Genomic DNA, 20666 nt, shown 5'->3' on the forward strand with positions numbered 1-20666 from the left:
AGCTAGCTTAATGTTAGCTCATTAGCTATCAAGCAAACAAGACCTACAGTTAATTTTTGATGACAGGAGGCTGAACATTTTGGTAAGTAGCAAAAACTAAACAACTAGCTAAAGTAGGTAAGTTATGTGGGAAAAACATATAAACTGTCTCACCAATTGTCCAAAAATTAAGAAATACAGTACAGTTAGTCAATTAAAAACTCATAGTTTAACATTAAAAGTTAACACGCTTGTAACGTTAACGTTGCCTGTCACAAGAGCGAGCAGCACCGACGGGAGCGCGCCGCTGAGGATGTGCTAATGAACAATTATTTTCACCTGGTCGTTTCCCTTTTTCCTTAACAAACAAATGTTTGTTGAACTGTGATAAACAACTACCGACCGGTCATACCAGAGTTCAGCTCATATTGTCCCGTAGAAGTGATGAACTTGAAATTGTTAGCTAGAACGTTGACATGTGGTAAGTTGACGTCCCCTTACAACCAACAGTAAGTCACTTACAGTCGCAATCAATTAATAAAAGAATTGCCTGCTCAGTTTAGCTCTTATTAAAGTCATTAGGTCAGACGTCCAAAATGAAAGCCACAAATATCAAGACATCGCTATTGTTTTCCATCTGAAGAGATCAACCACTTGATACATCAGATTTTATTATTTCAAATCTGGATGTACAATAATAATTACATGATTATAAACCATATGATGCCAGGAAGCAAATGTATATACAATGTAAAAAGTGCATTGTGTTAACAAAAAGAACATATGAGCTCACTGAACATCCTAGCAGAGGTAAAAGGTGAAAGATGGCCTCCTATCAGTGGAAAAGAGATAAGGATTTCTTCAAAATCAGACTGGATTCAAAAGAACAATTACATCTTTTGAGTCGGTAATATCAATCAAATTTACAATATTTATTTGTATGATCATATCTGGTATTTTCCAGCACCCATTTTAGAATATACTACTCTGCTTGGTGATAAAACAAGAAGGAAATCTGTTTCTCAGCAAAAAGGGGCATTCATGACACACCGCCAACATGGTTCGTTAGACACTTGCCACTTGAGACATACTGTATACTGCATTAGTTTTGTCAGAAATTAGTTTTTTGTTATGCAACAGAGGACCAACCACTGTATTGGGGTATTCAGTCTTGATAGATCTGCAACATGCTACCTATACTTGCAGGTCTCTCATACCTCTGTTGACATCATAGGAAATGCAGGACAGTAACAAAGCAATCCTTGCTATCTTTGAGGTCCATTGTGTTATCAGTCTGAATGGATTAAATTAATTGATAGGACAGTATCACAAACTGATACATCAGGCCACTACGTGCATGAGACAGGGTGGATGTAACAGACTACTATAAAACAAGATCATTGTTCTACATCATGTTTTATGCCACACGGCTGCTGTCCATTAGTGGTGGTATGGGGTGGGACTCCCTGTCCAGAAGGCAAGTGAATGTGCACACTATCAAAGAGGGGGGCGAGGGAGGGGGGAGGAGGAGAAGCAGCAGCAGCGTGTGTCTTCCGGGGATGTTGAAGCTAGAGTAGAGGAAGGAAAGTTGTGTTTCCTTTTGTGTCCACTGGCAGGCAGGGTTGAACAGGCTCTTCTCCCCCTCTTCCTTTTTTTCCTTTATCTCCTTCTCTTTTAGCCCCACTCGCCTCTCATTTGACACAAGTGGGCCAGCTGAGGCCTCCGCAGGCAGCAGAAACGATTATGTAAAGGATCACCTGAAAAGAGGACAGTAACAAAGTTCACTGCCTGCACCACTGTTTGATTAATAGTGCAGTGAGCCGTACAGTCGCAACACACAGGAGTTCCTTCAGTCAATGTCAAACAGTGCTGTAGAGCCGTCTGAGGGCAGATCATTGCTGCAATGGGTTTTCAGTTTCAGAGTTATTCATTTAAAGTAAATACAGGAGTTGTACAGGACAGCTCTTCGTAGCTGAAAATCTATTCTAATTTTACATGTTAATGGGAAAATAAAACAACAATAATCCAGTATATTACATTGCATCCCACTAACAACCAACACCTCACCAATTCAATTTGTTTTGTATCCTTACTCACCAGACACACCAGCACAATGACAATAGTCAGCTTGAGGTTCTTCATACACATGGCTCGAGCCAGGTTACGACTTGTGGTCTTAAATGTGACAGACTAAATGGAGTAGGTAAAGAAAGTAACATCAGGGACAATATTTGTGTATCAATAGCTTGCTAGATTACTGTCGAAAGTACAGAAACATTTATACTGCCTAATGTCATGCACCAGAAAACAAGTAGGATGAACAGGAAAAACAAATTTGTCTTTAAACTCACTGAATCAACCAGATTTTCTGTCTTGTCAATCAGCAACTCCAGCTTCTCTCCTCTCTGAGCTACCAAGTCTGTGAAAAGACACAAAGGCTCCAGTGTAGGGCTGAACGATTAATTGCATTTGTGATAATATCGCGATATGTTAAGATGCAATTTCCTAATCACAAAGGCTGCGATTTGGTCACGTGACTCGCAAGAGCAAATCAGTCTGCAGAGAAAGCAACAACTTAGCACGCTAACGCTACACCGTACCTTGAGCAGATTTCTGCCATTCAAACAACTCTGAGCTGTAGTTTAAAACTTTTACAGCCATTTTAATAAAATGAAGGGTTTTATTTGGGCTAGTTTACATGCAGTTAACGGATACAGGCATGCAGAACTGAAGGCTCGGTTATCAATGATTAGCTCTGATTAGTGGTTAGCTCCAGTTAGCTAGCTCCGTTATAAAGATATGGAGTGGAGGAGAGGGGTAACAACCAGACTCTGATAAATGACGTTCGGGGAGCTTTCACAGCAGCGTGGCTGCGTTGTTACAACGGTTTTATTAGTACAGTTAATCCCACGACAAGACCAGCAGTAGCATGCTACTGCTAACGTAACGATAGCCTCTCTGTCTCTGAGTGGGAGTGCAATGTTGACGCTGTCATGCACGCGGCACGCAACTTCATGAGGGGAGGGAGGGGCTGGAGGCAGCTCCTCTGTGTGCGCTGTAAAAAAAATACACCGTTGTATATACTGTATGTACTATATTTGTACTTATTTAACTGTCTGGTTAAGTGTGGTAAAGCCACATATTTGTTTTTATATTTATGCAATCTGCACTTTAATTTGTGTGATTTGTTTCTGACTTTCATATGAATGTTTCCACCAGGCGGTCAGTGCTCAGTATACTACTGGGACTGAAGGAGTTAAATAAATGATGTCATTCATATAAATTCATGCATCACCTAATTTCATCATCACATCCAGGCCTGGCCTCCAGGAAAGAACAGTTAGTTTAATATATCTAATCTTGTATTGTTCATACTATACAATGATTTATTGCTTGCCTTTGTTGAATAATACAGAAGACAAAGACCTTAAAAAATAATCGCATATTGAATCGCAATTGCAATATTTTTGAAAAAAATCGCAATTAGATTTTCAAAAATCGTTCAGCCCTACTCCAGTGTAATGAGATTCATATCAAATGCTTGCTGACAGTTATCCCCCAGTTTTCATCAGATTTTTTTGCCATTAAATTATTGCATAACTTTTTGTCCAGAGCATTTGCTTTGTTGTTTCATTATTACCTTATAGACCCATCAAAAAGAGGTCATATTAAGGTGCTATATTCGATATTCAGAACATTAATATAGCAGCAAACAACTATGTATAGATGTAGTGGCGTAATGACATCCTGAGCAGAGAATGAAGTCACACTCCCTCTGTGTGTGTTCTAATCCGAGCTTCTCTGTTCTTTGTTTTTGGTAGCCGGGCCAATAAGCTGGATGCCAAACGCAATAAAACAAGAAGGAGAAGAAGAGGTGAGATTTGTGTGCAGGCAATCCCGGCCCAGACTCTGAATACCGTATATAGCACCTTTAAGCAAGCCCAGATCTAGGCAAAGGCATTCTAGGCAAGCGCCCCATCTGCCACTAGGGGGCACAGTAAAAGGGAAAAGTGAAATTCTTTTTTATTTTTTTTATTTAAAGGTCCTATGACATACTGCTTTTTGGATGCTTTTATATAGGCCTCAGTGGTCCCCTAATACTGTATCTGAAGTCTCTTTTATATAGGCCTCAGTGGTCCCCTAATACTGTATCTGAAGTCTCTTTTATATAGGCCTTAGTGGTCTCCTAATACTGTATCTGAAGTCTTATTTATATAGGCCTCAGTGGTCCCCTAATACTGTATCTGAAGTCTCTTTTATATAGGCCTCAGTGGTCCCCTAATACTGTATCTGAAGTCTCTTTTATATAGGCCTCAGTGGTCCCCTAATACTGTTTCTGAAGTATCTTTATTGAGGCCTTAGTGGTCCCCTAATACTGTATCTGAAGTCTCTTTTATATAGGCCTTAGTGGTCCCCTAATACTGTATCTGAAGTCTCTTTTATATAGGCCTTAGTGGTCCCCTAATACTGTATCTGAAGTCTCTTTTATATAGGCCTTAGTGGTCCCCCTAATACTGTATCTGAAGTCTCTTTTATATAGGCCTTAGTGGTCCCCTAATACTGTATCTGAAGTCTCTTTTATATAGGCCTTAGTGGTCCCCTAATACTGTATCTGAAGTCTCTTTTATATAGACCTTAGTGGTCCCCTAATACTGTATCTGAAGTCTCTTTTATATAGGCCTCAGTGGTCCCCTAATACTGTATCTGAAGTCTCTTTTATATAGGCCTTAGTGGTCCCCTAATACTGTATCTGAAGTCTCTTTTATATAGGCCTTAGTGGTCCCCTAATACTGTATCTGAAGTCTCTTTTATATAGACCTTAGTGGTCCCCTAATACTGTATCTGAAGTCTCTTTCCCGAAATTCAGCCTTGGTGCAGAACTACAGCCACTAGAGCCAGTCCCACAATGAGCTTTCCTTAGGATGTGCAATTTCTGTGTCTGTAGCTTTAAATGCTATTGAGGAGGAGAGAGGGGGGGCAAGGTGGAGGGTGGGGGTGTGGCCTTGACCAACTGCCATGCTTCGCTCGTTTGCAAGCCATGATGTCTCTCTCTCTCTTTCTCATGGGTGGGCCAAATTCTCTGGGCGGGCAAAGCAGAGAAAGGTAACCTTTCCCCTTATGACATCATAAAGGGAAGATTCCAGATCGGCCCATCTGAGCTTTCATTTTCTCAAAGGCAGAGCAGGATACCCAGTGTTCGGTTTACACCTATCACCATTTCTAGCCACTGGGGGGCCATAGGCAGGCTGGGGGAACTCACATTAATGTTAAAAAACCTCATAAAGTGAAATTTTCATGCCATGGATGCCTTTAATAGTTAAAAAAAAAAATATATATGAAATGTAAATTTCCAATCTAACACCTAATCTAAACTTGTATATATTTTTAAATGAATATATTATATTGTTTTAATAAAAAGTACAGTAAAGTAAAAACTCCAATTGCTTGAAAATGTGTTTCCGGTTCCGTATGATAGCTAGCCATTACGGTTACACTACGACTTTTCTGGGATGCTTTTGGCTGCAGCAAAGCGGACAAAAAGAAAAATGGAAAAGAAGAACAAACAGGACAAAGAGGGGGTTTACACAAGTTTCTCTCAGGTCCTTCAAATAACCCTAAAGTAGATGCATTCAAATACCTACATAAATAAGTTAGCATGATAATCATGTGGCAGTTAAGTTATCTTGTTTGTCAGCCAGTATGCATTTGGAGGGGGCCTGAAAAATTCTGTATGTCTAGCGTAACCATTCCATTTAATCCGGCTCTGAAAGCATCACTGTGCCATGGGGAAACCCATAAGCAGCTCACCTATGTCGCGGACCATAATGCCCTTTAGGTCATCCACCTGCATCTGAGTCTCAGTGACACGATCTGATCCTCGTTGGTCGGAGTGGTGTTTCTTCAAAAAGAAAGGTAGGGGAAAAGAAGGTGATCTAAGCATATTTAGAAATTCTGTAAATTCTGTATGTGTGACTACAGAGGTAGAAAGCAGTCACAGAGTAATATGCTCACGTCAGGCTCTTATCATACTCACCATCTGAGCTGCCAGTGTTGAGGAGAACTCACTGTTCATGGCGTAAGGCAGGGCAGTTTGTGCTCTCGACCCGTATGTTGTCTGGAAGCGCTTCTTGACTTCACTGAGGAAGCTGAATGCCCGTGACCTCTCAAAGTCCTTTAGTTAAAAAAAAAAGTTAAATATAAGAGTCCTTTTTGTTTTTAAGTACATTCCCAGAAAGATTTCTATATTGTTACCTTGTGACTCTTAATGTGTATCAGCCTGCTTCCTGTTGTAATTGGCTCAATAGATTACTTTAAAAGGAACACGCCGACTTATTGGGAATTTAGCTTATTCACCGTAACCCCAAGAGTTAGATAAGTCCATACATACCCTTCTCATCTCCGTGCGTGCTGTAATGCTGTCTGACGGCCCCAGCAGCAGCAGCCCATCACAGAAAATGCAGGTGAATGGTTCCAGCAATCCTACTGCTCCGAATTGTGACAAAAGTGACAAAATAACGCCAACATGTTCCTATTTACATGTTGTGATTTGTAGAGTCACAGCGTGTACAAAAAACTACGTAAGATGAGACACAGCCATCTTCTAACCGTAAACAAACCGGGAACTATATTCTCAGACAGGCTTGCTGCAAAGCAAATCACTCCGCCCAAGTAGCAGAATGAATATAGTTCCCGTGTTGTTTACGCTTAGAAGATGGCTGTGTCTCATGTTACATTGTTTTTTGTACACGCTGTCACTCTACAAATCACAACATGTAAATAGGAACATGTTGGCATTATTTTGTCACTTATTCGGAGCAGTAGGATGGCTGGAACCAGTCACCTGCATGTTCTGTGCTGACCTGCTGCCGCTGGAGCTGTCAGACAGCCTTTCAGCACGCACGGAGATGAGAAGGGTATGTATCGACTTGTCTAACTCTGGGGGTTACGGTGAATAAGCTAAATTCCCAATAAGTCGGCGTGTTCCTTTAAAAACATGAGTTGGAGATGTATTTGAGTGCCATAACTTTATTTCTGTTTCTCCAAGTGGCTGGGTTACTCAACTCTACTTCTTAACACTTCTTTATGTTTTAACTATAAGGTGCATTTCAATTAACCTTACATATCTATCACTCAACTTCCCACTTACAGATATCTGAGCCATTTATATACTTACATCATCAGTGATACACAGGTATATGATTCTGTCATGGCAGATGTAATGAAAGAGATAGCTAAAAAAAGAAAAAGAAATGTGTCTACATTAGATATACAGTTGAAAGTACAAAGTTGAATATAGTACTCTATCACTGTAAAAAGTCTAAGGAAACATTAACTACATAAAAAGGTGGTAAATGGGCTGTAACTCTAAATGACCCTGGTATTCTCCTCTTAGAGTTTTGAGTGAGGACACATTGCGTTGTGCCTTTGTGGCATTTGATGTAGAGCCTGACCGATATATCGGCCGATATTATGCATTTTCCAAACTATTGGTATCAACATTTATAATGGCCGATAAATGAATATTTAAAAAATAAAATAAAAACGGCCAAAACCACCTTCAACCATGTTCTCAACCATGTTTGTCCACCAGAGGGCGCTCTACAACCTCCCTGTTGGCAACATTGATTTGTGTTGTTATTGTGTTTTTGTTCAAAGGACTTTAAGTTTAATATCTTAAGTATTTATCAGAACTTTAATATATTTTGATGTTCCTCTGTTCTGTTGTGACAATAAAACAAACAAGTTTATTTTTAAACTGCATTATCATATTATTTTAGTGAGGGCTCATAAATAACGCGTTTGTTACGCGTTTCTGGATATTTTGTTCTTAAATATATATCGGCCGATATATCGGAATATCAGATTTTTAAATCACCAAATAATTGTATCGATGTCGGGCTCTAATTTGATGCCACTTTATTGTTTCAGGTTGGGGTTTCCTGCAGTGTGCCCTCTGTAAACTCTGATGTCTGAGCTTTTAGTGATCTAGACCTTGTCACATAATATGTACTAATATATGGCAGTCACTGAGCATAGAAATCATTACATCATTGATACTGTAAGAAAACGCTTTAATCGTGTGGACATTACCACACCAAGGATAATCACTGGTTTCTGGTCTCATGTTGAAGTAGCAATTTAACATACACTGTAATAATCAGATTATTCTCCACTTTATACAGAATTATGCCCACTGTTACATTTTTTAGGCTTTAAAAATAAGTCTGTGAACTTAGTAGGAGTAGGTCTGCCTCCATGACTTGTCCAGCAGATAAGAGGCATTTTATACAGCAACAGCACTCTAGGTAAATTTGCCACTGTTTTTACCCATGGTGCACCTTCTATTACGCTACTTATCTGGTGGTCACATCACCCCTTGTACATACTAGTGGGATATGGACCTTCCTAACCCTAATGCAGACCCCATGTAGTCACAGAATACCGGTGTGTGATGCTATGTGACGGGGAGTGAAGTATAAATCCTACCTGCCGTGGCTGTAGGTCAATTTGTTATTCTCTGATGGGATTTTGGCTAAAATCTGTTCAGTGACTTCCAGGAAGTTGCCGCCACACCATGCATGCTTTGCCAGGATGGTGGTTCCCCGAGCCACCACAGCAAACAGGATTGCCATGGCAACAGCTAGTGTTTCTGCTCTATTACACGCTGCCAACACACAAAAGAACAGTGAGATGTTACTGGCAGAGGAAGTGAGGCTGGGGAAAGAGGAGATTGCTTAACAGAGGATGATTCTGGTCAAACGTTTTAGGGTTACAGATAACACATAAAGAAATGAGTGGAAATTATGTGTTAATAATTAACGTTACTAACGTTAGTAGACACTAAGATAACAAGCATTACTAGCTAGCTACATAACGTTAATCCAGTTGTCACGACAAATGAAAACGAAAGCCAGATTAACGGTGGCTGGAAAACAACAGGCTAGCTAGCTAGCTAATTATGTTGTTGACCAATGTAGCACGGTGTTTGGTGGGTAACGTTGACGTTAACCGTTTCTAGCAATGGAGCTGACGCAATAACAGTGATATAAAAATGAATACAATACGTTACCTCGATGTGTCAACGCTGTCCAAAGAAGCTAATTTAGCGCCAGTTTCCAACATCTAAAGAGATTTAATTTGCTAGCAAGCTAGCTTGCTAATCCCTTTCGAGTGACTTCTGCTTTGCAAATCGCCCAGACCTCCAGACCGGAAACGAACTCGCTCCTATGCTAGGTAATGTAGTTTGTGCCACATTCATTATGCCAAGTACTCAATTGTATTGTTTCGTTTTAAGAACTACATTTTATGACTTCCTTTTATGCCGTGCTATCGTCACATGGTTTCAAAAAACGTCATGTTATGGCGACATTTTTGTTTTGTTTTTGGTTGGTAAAGAGCCCTTTTCAAGGTCTTACAGGCTTATATCTTAAAGCTCTATCAAATGGAGGTTTGTGGTCGAATTTGTGTCATTTTAAGGGGTCCTTGATATGGTACAGTACATAAGGTGTTCAGTTGTAGAGAGGTTACGGTTTCCTCTTTTACCCCCTTAAAAGAAATTAAGCAACCATTTTATTGATTTTTAAAATATTGAAAATTAAAAAATGCAATGTATTTTAGTATGCATCTTAGAAGTACGTCTTACTGTGTTTTTCAGCCCCAATGGCAGCTTTCTGAGAGTAGGCTAGTTGTTTTTACTATAGCCAAGCAGATTTCCAACTTGCGGAATACCCAACAGACATTTTTCAGACAGTTTTCTCAAGTTGTACCCACATATATAACTTTAAAAAGTCAGGTATTTATGAATATTTGATCAATGTTACTCCTATAATCACACACCTGGCCTATGCTAAAACAAAAAACAAACACAGTGGAACAAGGCCCTACCTCTTGCCTATCAGACATCAGTGAGGGCTGGTAAAGCTTCACGACATCTGTATTGACGTACAGAGTTGGAATGTGAAGCATGGCTGGGGAAGGCGAAAAGAAACCAGTGCTGGAGATGGTAAGAAGCTAATATGCCTTATGATTTAGTTTTTTATATATAGCTACATGTATTTGCCATTGTTAATCTCTGTTTGTATGAAAAAATTCAACAAAAGAAGCTATCGATAGCATTTCGACTGCTTGTAAACGTCTCACGTGGGTAGCTAACTGCTACAGAAGCTAACGTTAGCAGTTATTCCACCTGAATGTAAACTTCACTTAACGCTGTTCTCTTTAATGCAACAATGCTTGTAGACTGATAGTATGAGTGGCATTATATAAAGACTAAGGTTAACTGAAACGTAAATTACTTTACAGTTGCTTCTAGTCCATAGCTGACTCCGAGTTTCTCCACTAGGGGACAGTATTGTAACAGACCTGAGTGTTCCCTCAGTTTTTTTCAGTATGCTGTTCAATATGGTTATTAGATTAGACTCAACTTCATTGTCATTGTGCAGAATACAAGTACAAAGACAACGAAATGCAGTTTGCGTCCAACCAGAAGTGCAAAAAGAGCAGAAAAGTGCAATGTGATATTCAAGTGTAGACAGTAGTTTACAGATGGTGGTTTAGAGTAATACAAATTAAATATAAATATGTGCAGTGTATTAACAGTTACCTTATAAGAGCAGAAGAAATATGGCTATGTAATATGAGCAATGTATGAACAACATGTACAGATATGTGCAATGTTGTAGCAATAACATTATAATAGTATTCAGAATAATACAGATATATGCAGTGTATTATTATAAGAAAAACGGAATAAATATGGATATTCAGTATGTACTAGGGCTGTACAATTAATCTAATTTTAATCACGATCATGAGTTTGGCTTCCCGCGATCAAGTTCACGTGATCGAGCGATATTTAAAATGCTTCATTCCGTTCATAGAACGCTCTGTATCAAAGTTTTTTTTCCCCCAAAGCTCCATAAACCACTCTCTGATCACGTGCCTCCATGAGCCAATCAGAGTTGTTCCCTGCACCGCGCAGCTTAGTTTAGACAGACCCCGTGTGACCCCTGTGTTGTATTAACAGGGACAGTCTAACCTGTCAGCTGTGTTGTATTAACAGGGAGAGTCTAACCTGTCAGCTGTGTTGTATTAACAGAGAGAGTCTAACCTGTCAGCTGTGTTGTATTAACAGAGAGTCTAACCTGTCAGCTGTGTTGTATTAACAGGGAGAGTCTAACCTGTCAGCTGTGTTGTATTAACAGAGAGTCTAACCTGTCAGCTGTGTTGTATTAACAGGGAGAGTCTAACCTGTCAGCTGTGTTGTATTAACAGAGAGTCTAACCTGTCAGCTGTGTTGTATTAACAGGGAGAGTCTAACCTGTCAGCTGTCTTGTATTAACAGGGAGAGTCTAACCTGTCAGCTGTGTTGTATTAACAGAGAGTCTAACCTGTCAGCTGTGTTGTATTAACAGAGAGTCTAACCTGTCAGCTGTGTTGTATTAACAGGGAGAGTCTAACCTGTCAGCTGTGTCGTCGATGCTTAGGGAGAACAAAGGAAGCGACTCAGAGCTTGCCATAAAGCAGTATCTCCGGCCGTATATGTGTATGACGTCATTGGCATTTTAAAAGGCTTTTTAGAACAAAAAAGCCACTTAGGCACCCAGCAGTGTGTATTTTCTTAGCCTCCCCTTTCGAATGCAACATTCAAATTACTAGACAAAAAATGATATCCTGAGAAAAGTGGATTTTGAGGGGTATAGCTCCATAGAGTCCCATTCATTCTGCACTGGCCTGTGAGCGCCTCCTATATGGAACTCTGGTGGAACTGCAACCAGTTCAGAAGCCGGAAGTAACGAGAGAGTGGAACTTCTTCCCTTATTAGAAATTCTTTGGTTTAGATCAAGCCCCTAGGAAGAGCGCCATGTGTCAGTACCCGATCCGTAACGCCTGTAAGATCCGTTCTGCGCATGTGCACAATTCAGCGCATGCGCAGAAACTCAACGTGTTTTACGACACTGCCTAATCAGTTCTACGCTTGCGCGAACACTGGCAAACTTCACAGCTCTATGCACGCATTGGCGTAAGGATGTTTGGACATTTCCGGTTACCAGAAGAAAACATTAGACCGTGACAGTAGACCGTTATGATGGCAGAGATGAAGTTTACAAGGTGTTTACTGGAGTTGCCTAAAGTATCTGTTAATGATATACGGAGGGTCGTCCGGCCATCCAGTACAACACCACGTAGCAAATTAAATAAAGGCTTCACATTTTACGTTTCATCATTTATTTGCAACTTTGAAGGTAATTTGCTAACGCTAGCTAGCCTGAGCTAGAAGCCTTGCTTTGGTGTTTTAAGTCATGACTCCGTCCTGCTTCAGGTTAATCATGCTTTAAATAAAGTTTAAGCATGTGTATACCTCTCACTTCATGTGTTTGTACTTCGATGAAAGTATCAGGTAAAAACAGGGCTACAAATGAGATCTCTGTGAGAGACCAGCAAACTCCTAGCAAACTATGTAGCTCAATGCTGGACATTTCACCCCAAATTCCAGTCACTTTACTGTATTTGTATTTGTTTAGTATTTGGTTTTGAAGCCTTTATTGGTGATTTTTTACGGTACAAAGTCCTGCTACATACGTACATATATAGCTAGTTATATATGCTCCACTATGTCACGTTAGCATGCAGCTACAATAGTTAGCTATGAGTATGCTAACGTTAGATTGTAGTGGAACGAAGCAGCACTTTCTAATGTCAAAAATCGCAGATAAAGGCTTCTGAACCAAACACTACTCAATCGGACATGTTTCAGCAGGAATGTGACCTGGAATTGGGGAGAATTTAACAACATTGCCAGCTAAGATGACATGTTTACTGCCGTTAGCATGTAGCTACTATAGTGGTATACAGCAGTGGTGGCTGGAAGAGCTATCATCCCATCTTCAAAAGGACACTTATGTACGTTTATACTTCATCGCATTAATAATAGACAGTCTATGGTTATTAGTCAAGACGAAGTATTAAAAGTAAAAACATTAACATAAACAACACAACAACAACGTCGCTACACGGTTTTGGATCAGTGACAAGTCTCGATTGTTTGTAGCTATGACTATTGTATAATAAAGATTTAATAAAAAAAGTTGTGATGTTTGGTTCAACGCATGCTGGTACAAATCGCACAGGGACATTGTTAGTTTTCTACTACGTAATTATGCGCATGCGCAGAACGGATCGTACAGGCGGTACGGATCGGGTACTGACACCATGTCTAAAAGCCACCATGGGCTTAGCGGATAACGGTGGTACTGCACCCCATGGCCAGAAAGACTTTTCCCATAGACTTTGCATGGCGAAAGAAACGTCTATATTTCAGCGTATAATTTGTTTCGGGGTATGTCAACTTACCAGCCCGAACACTGAAAGGGTCCTTGTTTAAAACGTCACGTTTTTAACATTTTTAACATTCACTAGAAGCGAATCCAGAATTATTAAATTTGGCATGATGAACGCGCATAATGGACGCGAGCAGACCTACGGGACTGCGCCTGCCTGCTCACCCGAGCTCATGTAGCTAGTTGTAATAATGGATATAGCTAATGGTTGTAATTCACCATGTGTTCTATTAATACGTCCATGGTGTTATCTTTATGAAGTTATGATACATCCGAGGGATGTATGTATGCTGTAAAGCCTGTTAGCTACGTGGATGTAACGTCATTAGCGTTTCCCAAACTGGCGGGGCTATCGGCTAGCTAGCTAGTTGCTAACATCAGGGGTAGCTAGCATGGCTGTATTAAGATCTATACATAGTATATGTCTACATATAGTATGCCTACACGTTATGTAGGCATACTATATGCCTACATAACGTTACTACAGACATAGTGATTACATCGCCTTGGTTCTCTCTTATGATACATCCGAGGGCTGTATGATGTAAAGCTTGTAACGTGGATGAAGGATGAAGCCATGGATGAGCTTTGTTCATGAAACTGCAGGCTAACTGCTAGCGCTAGTTAGTAGCTAGCTAGTAGCACGACATAATTATTAAATCTCCTCGGTTGTCTAGCTAAATACATCTATCGGTTATTTAGCTAAGCATGTAAACGATCGGGAACAACGAAAACAGTGTTAAACGTTAGTGAATATTTTAGACAATGAAACGGCAAGTTCATGAGTTCGCCACTTGTAAGAGACACGAGAGAGAAGCTCATGAACGAGCATGTTGCTACCGGTTGCTAAGACAACACAAACAAATTGTTGCTAGTGCGCGTGTCCATCGTGACGTCATGGGCCAACAATGCGGAAGATCCGAGCTCCATGTTTGCTTTATGCGCTTTTGAGCACTCTCATTGGACAAACTGGGCTTCCCGCCGAACACTATATCCAGTTCTCTTAATACATCCATGCTTTAGATGTAGACAGTCACAGAGGACAGAATAACGTGAGGAACATTCCACAACAGATAGCAGTTTACCAGTAAACGCAACATTTTGTCCCGTCTGTTGTTTTTCAGACAACAGCAGTGACCAGTGCTATTTTGAGTCTTTTAGCTCATAGCTTTAGCGCAGACTGTTGTATGTCCAGCTGTTGTAATCCTCTACAGTGAAATAGTCACACTACACCGTTTAGCTGTCAGCATTTTAGCCGTGTTTAATCCAGTTACTACTGTAGCTAATGGTAGGCTAACGTTAGCTGCTCTGTAACGTGCTATTAGTGTTAACTAGCGTGACATGCAGCATCAGAGCGCAACGCAGACATTTAAGTGGCACCTTAATCCGCGTTGCTATTTCGTCCGGTAGATACCGGGCACATGCACCGTTAATGTGAACAGAAAATTGCGTTGCCTGTATCTTTTCACGGCAAACGCGCATGTTTGGAAAGTGGTCGCACAACCGCTGAAATGGCATACTCCTTCATAATATCCTTCAACAAAGGAGGAATGTAGCACAATATGGATGTGAAAGCAGTTATAATTAGCCTATGTGACAATAACATTTGTTTTGGTTAAAATCAACAAATAATCGTGATAATTAATCGTGATCAATATATTGGTTAGTGGGGGTGCATACCGCTCCAAACCAACATTAAAAACCTACCGTCGGTAGCTAATGTTAGCAGCAGAGCCTGTTGACAGCAACGGTATTGTTCATATTTATGCACAATGACACATAAAGCAAACTTGCTAAAAAAGGAACTACACGCTGTTTTCAGGTAAAGTTACTGTTGACGTTCAAACAGGCCTGTGTGTGTGTTTTGAGAAATATCTTTAAACTGCAAGGCTATATTTGTTTTATTTTTATTTGTTATTTATATATTATTTTATTGCCCTTACCTGTTTTCCCTGTTTTCATACATACAGAAGTTTAGTTTGCTAAATATATCACATCTTTTTAGTTGGATATCGGATGTGAAAAGAAGGAAATGGTTCTTCCATAACATTGCACTTTAGATGTGTGTGAATTTCACCAGTAGTAATTTATATAGTTCTATTTTATAGTGATTGATTATCTATTCAAAAAATGTTCTATGAAAAATGGTACATTTTCTATTAAAGAAAAGATAGAAAATAAATATTTGTGTGTGCTGTAAAGTGGTTAGAAAAAATGAAATCGGAATCGGCTAAAATCGGTATCGGCTGGTCAAACTCAATGAAAAATCGGAAATCGGAATCGGCCTAAAATTTGTAATCGGTGCATCTCTACAGCTGATCGTCCTCGCAGTGGCAGACCATGTGTAACATCACCTGCATAGGATCGGTACATCCGAATATCACACCTGAGGGACAGGTACAGCATGGCAACAACAACCGCAAGAACTGGCCAGTCTGGTGCAGAACATGAGGAGGAGATGTACTGCAGTACTTAATGCAGCTGGTGGCCACACCAGATACTGAGGGCTACTTTTCCTTTGTCTTATACCAAACAGCTATTTTGTATATATTTGTTTCTGTATTTATTGTTTATTTCTTATTCATGTTTAATATGTTTGTTTGTGTGTGTACATCACCAAGCCAAATACCACGTAGGGTAACTACTGTGGCAATAAACTCCTTTCTGATTCTAATGGTAGAGTGACAAATGATGAGCTCAAGTGATTTAAAAGTCTTCTGGCGTGTGATGTGTGATGTTTTTAATAAATACTTAGGTCCAGGCTGATGGGGCTGATGAGGGCTGTGTGACGTTTGTGCTGCATGATGAAGACCATACACTGGGCAACTCCCTCCGATATATGATCATGAAGACGTAAGTGTTTTGTTTTTTCTAAAGTGCTACTTTAAACTCAGCATGTAGTGGTCACAGGTTTTTTCCTTTTTTCCTTTTAACCCCTGTACTCCCATGGGTCACCGCTTTTTAAGGTCAAAGAGCATGACCTGATGGTTAATTTTTGTCATTTGGGATTTGACTTCAACTGGAGGAGTTGTTGTTTTTCCTTATAACTCATAGAGGTCATTCAGACAGTTTATAATCATATCCCACAGGACTCTTAAGTGCGTATGTGGTTCCACTTTGTTAACAGTGTTGTTGTTCTCAGTCAGTCCAGGTCAGCCGGGATGAGTTGGTAGTGGAAAACTTGTATTAACACTAACACGCCTCCACCCTTTTTTTTTTTTAACAATCACAAACCTTGCTCTCACTTTCCTGTTTCCTGTCAGTGTGGATGTGGATTTTTGTGGCTACACCATCACCCATCCGTCTGAGAGCAAGATCAACTTTCGCATTCAGACACGAGGTGAGAGACACCCCTTAAACCCCCGTCACTCATCTTCTTTTCATTCTTACAATCAATTTTAGTTTCTAGTGTGCATACACGCATCGGACAGCTGGACAGGAAACGCTTCTCAGGCTGTGTTGCAGAGTAAACATGTTGATTGGAGTCTTGTGTATTCACTTTGTCCAATCAGCCGAACAAGAAAGGCCTGTGGCTGGCTTTAAGTAACACACACATGCACATACACCCCCTCCTGTTCTTGTCCACGTAGAACTATAACCACTTTGCCACTCGCTTTGCACAAAGTGCCTACAGCCGCCCCATCACATGAAAGGACTCTGCAAGACTGAGAGAACAATTTGTTTTTGTTGTTGAACTAAGTTTGAGGATGCCAGGAGGATCTTTCCTAATGGCTCATCACGGCAAGACACAATGACCTTTCAGGCACCAGGAAAAACCCTAGTTCCCACTGTGCCTTCAGATGTTCAGCTAGCAGATATTTCTGTCATTACTGCTCTCCACCATGACCACAATGAAAATGGGTGGGTGGGCCCCATGTCAAATGGAAGAAGAGGGCCAGGACCGCAACTAACAATTATTTTCATTCTTATGGTTTTCAGTATTAAAGGTCCCATGGCATGAACATTTCACTTTGAGTTTTTTTTAACATTAATGTGAGTTCCCCCAGCCTGCCTATGGCCCCCCAGTGGCTAGAAATGGTGATAGGTGTAAACCGAGCCCTGGGTATCCTGCTCTGCCTTTGAGAAAATGAAAGCTCAGATGGGCCGATCTGGAATCTTCCCTTTATGACGTCATAAGGGGAAAGGTTACCTCCCCTTTCTCTGCTTTGCCCGCCCAGAGAATTTGGCCCGCCCATGAGAAAGAGAGAGAGACATCATGGCTTCAAACGAGCGAAGCATGGTAGTTGGTCAAGGCCACACCCATGCACTATTCTGCATGAATGAAAGAATAGTGAGTGGAGTGTTGTGCGGTAAAAGAGAAAAACAAAGCCCAACGATGTGGAGCGTGGAGCACAGGGAGCAGCGTTTCCTCCCCCGCCTCCTCTCTCCTACGTTGGGAACACTGAAGAGTTGCCAATAAACAATGACTGCACCACCACACCCACTGGCACCTGCAACACAAAGCATGAAGGGAAAGACCGGCAGCCAGGAGAGGCAGGGTCGTCACACTGGGGGGGGGGGGGGGGTGATTGTTGAATAACATTTTTATATTTCTTTGTAATATATATATATTATACTGTAATTTGACTTTGGTTGAGTGCTTGAACCGACTGGGGTCCCTTTCCTTAAAAGCCATTTGCGAACCAGTGCTTGCACACAAATTACACTTATTGGCATGTTTCAGAGATGACAGAAATGAATGTCACTTGCCAATGTGTCGTATCCTGGAAATCCAGACCCAAATCCGAAAGATTAAGGGTCTGGCTATGAGTAATGAAAATGGCCCAACTCGAGGGGCGGCCCCAAGCATGCATTTGAAAATCTCACTGTACGCAATTGGATAACACTACGACCAATATTTACTGACTGATTCCGGACTTCGACGTCGCAGCGCTGTCGTCACCTGTTTAGCTCGCCTCTGACCCGCCTATATCGGATGCACCGATGTGATTGGTGCAGCTCGGCTCCAAGGGCATGGGTAATGAGCATCGTTACTCAATAACGATGTTACTCATCGTTACTCAATAAGCTGCTGTAAATTGCAGCTTGCATGTTGCAAATTTGGTGAAACCGCTCTGTGCCGGCCGTTCCATTGATTTCCTACGGGGAGGGCGGTGCCGCCCAACTAGGCGCTGCGCTCAAAGTTCAAATGATTTCAACTTTGACCTAGTGGCCGCTGACCTTTTCAAGGCGCAACCAATTCCAGAACATTCCTGCGCTGCGCTTTGTCTGTTTGCTCTGTGCCACTACCTCGCGCATTTGCCGCGGATCATGTGTAGGCTGCTTAAGTGTGAAATGACTGGGCTCCAATATCTGTTGAATCCCGTGGAGATGATTGACCCACGAAGTGAATTCATCATTCGTGATTGTTTTTGTTATTACTATGAGTGGCGGTGGTTTTCTGCAGATGTATCTACCGTCTGTTTCAGGGGGAATTCCAGCAACAGAGCCGCTGCGGAGAGGCCTGAATGACCTCACTGATGTCTGTCAACATGTTCTCAACACCTTTCAGGTAAGCCTGTGTGTGTTGGCAACCTTTTCCCCCCACCGACGGGTCTCGGGTGTCTCTGCCAACCACAGGGCTTCTGCTCAGAAGCTGACCCAATGTTCTGACCTCTCTTCAGTGGGGAGGGCATGCAAGAAGCCAACCTTCATTTTCACACATGGAAAACCAGTCCCTCCTATCCTGGCCTGGGACACACATTCATACAGTTTAATAAAGTACTGACTTTAACTTATCATTGTACTTACAATAACAAGCGCAGCTGTCCTCAATTTAGGTCATTATGTCGTCTCATCTCCTTTTTCTCCTGCATCCACCGTGTGTGTGTTGTTTGTGTGTGTGCAAGCGTCAGTCGCGGGGTGCTACGGAGCAGTAGCCCCACCCGCTGCAGACAGCCGACAGCCAGGATTGAAACGGCAGCAACTTCAGCGACTTTTAAATCGTTAAAGTCTACATTGATGTTAAAATGTATCGGACGGTCTGAAATGTTTTTCGCTGTACGTTTTTTTTTTTTTGGTAAATGAGTCACACTCACGTCTCGTCTTCATATCAAAAACAAGTAAATGATCAACCCGTTCTCACTCCCGATTGGTCATTGGCTCTCAGAGTGCACGTGGGACTGCTGTGATTGGTTGAAGTCGCGGGAAACTTCAGGTTATTGGTCAAATGTGCGGAAAAGTTGCGGTGATTGGTCAAAATTGCGAGTCGCACCAAATTCGCGACATCGCGAAATCCTGGAAGGACTGGAAAACTAATATTTTCGTCTGGGATGCAGGAAAAACAGCCCCTGGGTTGTCTGGTGGGCTCTGTTTATTAGTCCCATAGTGAAAGGAAAGTCACTCACCACTAGGGCTGCACGATATGAGGAAAATATCTAATTGCGACTATTTTGACTGATGTTGCAATTGTGATATAATTCACGATATTGGAGGGAATGATCATTTTTGTATCACTATTCTTATTTTCGTTGAAAAATATCAAAATTAAATTATAGTGTGATTTTTGCGAGGATCTGTACCAAAGAGAGAATTTCTTCTGATGGATAGGATTTGTAGGCCGGGACGTCTCCGCACCACCACAATACTTCATTCCGAATGGTTTGACACATATTTTGTCTTAAATTAATATTGCGCCCCCCTGCGATTTGGAAATTGCACTAGTCCATATTGCGATTTCGATAAGATTGCGATTAATTGTGCAGCCCTACTCGCCACACTGTCTCTACTCCAGTTCTGACTTCATTTTCTTGCATTTTGTTCCAGGCGAGAGTTGATGAGTTCAAAGAGAGGCAGGAGCAGCCCATGGAATGAAGAGCATAACATATGTGTGACTATGAAGCTGTCACAGTTTCTACAGACCTATGTCCCTTTTATATATCTATAAGGTAGTATGAAAAGTTCTCCTCCAAATAGTTTGATCATGTCATATTTAAACATTTGTACAGTTTTTTTTTTTTCTTTTTTTGTATTATGTTGGGATTGATGCATGATGTGTCATTGTGTACTAGTCCTGTGTTCATCAGTCCTGGATTTTTGGACATTAAACTTAGTCAACAAAGACTTTCATTTTCTTTCTTTTGTGTGTGTGTGTGTGTGTGTGTGTGTGTGTTAGAAATCAAACACGTATAACACGTCTCTTAGACATTTGACTTGACTTGTGCTGGAATATTTATTTTCATAACTACTCTTGTAACAGGGTTTGAAAGATATCCAAACCTAAAGAATGGGTCTCTTGAACCCGAAATTACTCTCATCTGTCCTTTGAAGCCATGTTTGTCCAGTGAAGGATGAAGTGTTAGCTAGAATGTCCTTATTAGCAGAGGAATGTGGTGCGAGGGACTTCAT

General features: G+C 41.0%; 2 protein-coding genes across 3 annotated transcripts; one reads left to right on the forward strand and one right to left on the reverse strand.

The window, feature by feature from the left end:
- Positions 1-605: 605 nt before the first annotated feature.
- On the reverse strand, positions 606-9195 carry sybl1 (synaptobrevin-like 1). The gene is made up of 8 exons (XM_078261204.1): positions 9050-9195; positions 8467-8644; positions 7154-7211; positions 6014-6151; positions 5788-5878; positions 2331-2398; positions 2077-2169; positions 606-1736 (listed from the first exon to the last, which is right to left on the reverse strand). Exons 2-8 carry the CDS (start codon positions 8610-8612, stop codon positions 1671-1673), a joined length of 660 nt encoding a protein of 219 aa, XP_078117330.1. The 5' UTR covers positions 8613-8644; positions 9050-9195; the 3' UTR covers positions 606-1670.
- A 680-nt stretch (positions 9196-9875) lies between these two features.
- On the forward strand, positions 9876-20381 carry polr1d (RNA polymerase I and III subunit D). Of its 2 annotated transcripts, XM_078261205.1 has the most exons (6): positions 9882-9982; positions 15635-15716; positions 16075-16172; positions 16583-16659; positions 18749-18831; positions 20085-20381. In XM_078261205.1, the coding sequence occupies exons 2-6, from the start codon at positions 15660-15662 to the stop codon at positions 20130-20132; spliced, it is 363 nt and encodes a 120-aa protein (XP_078117331.1). In that variant the 5' UTR covers positions 9882-9982; positions 15635-15659; the 3' UTR covers positions 20133-20381. The 2 variants fall into 2 exon arrangements, with proteins under 2 accessions (XP_078117332.1, XP_078117331.1); XM_078261206.1 differs by lacking the exon at positions 15635-15716 and having other exon boundaries at positions 9876-9982.
- Positions 20382-20666: the final 285 nt, after the last annotated feature.

This window comes from Sander vitreus, chromosome 10, assembly GCF_031162955.1.
Source record: "Sander vitreus isolate 19-12246 chromosome 10, sanVit1, whole genome shotgun sequence".
In the NCBI taxonomy this organism is placed as follows: domain Eukaryota; kingdom Metazoa; phylum Chordata; class Actinopteri; order Perciformes; family Percidae; genus Sander; species Sander vitreus.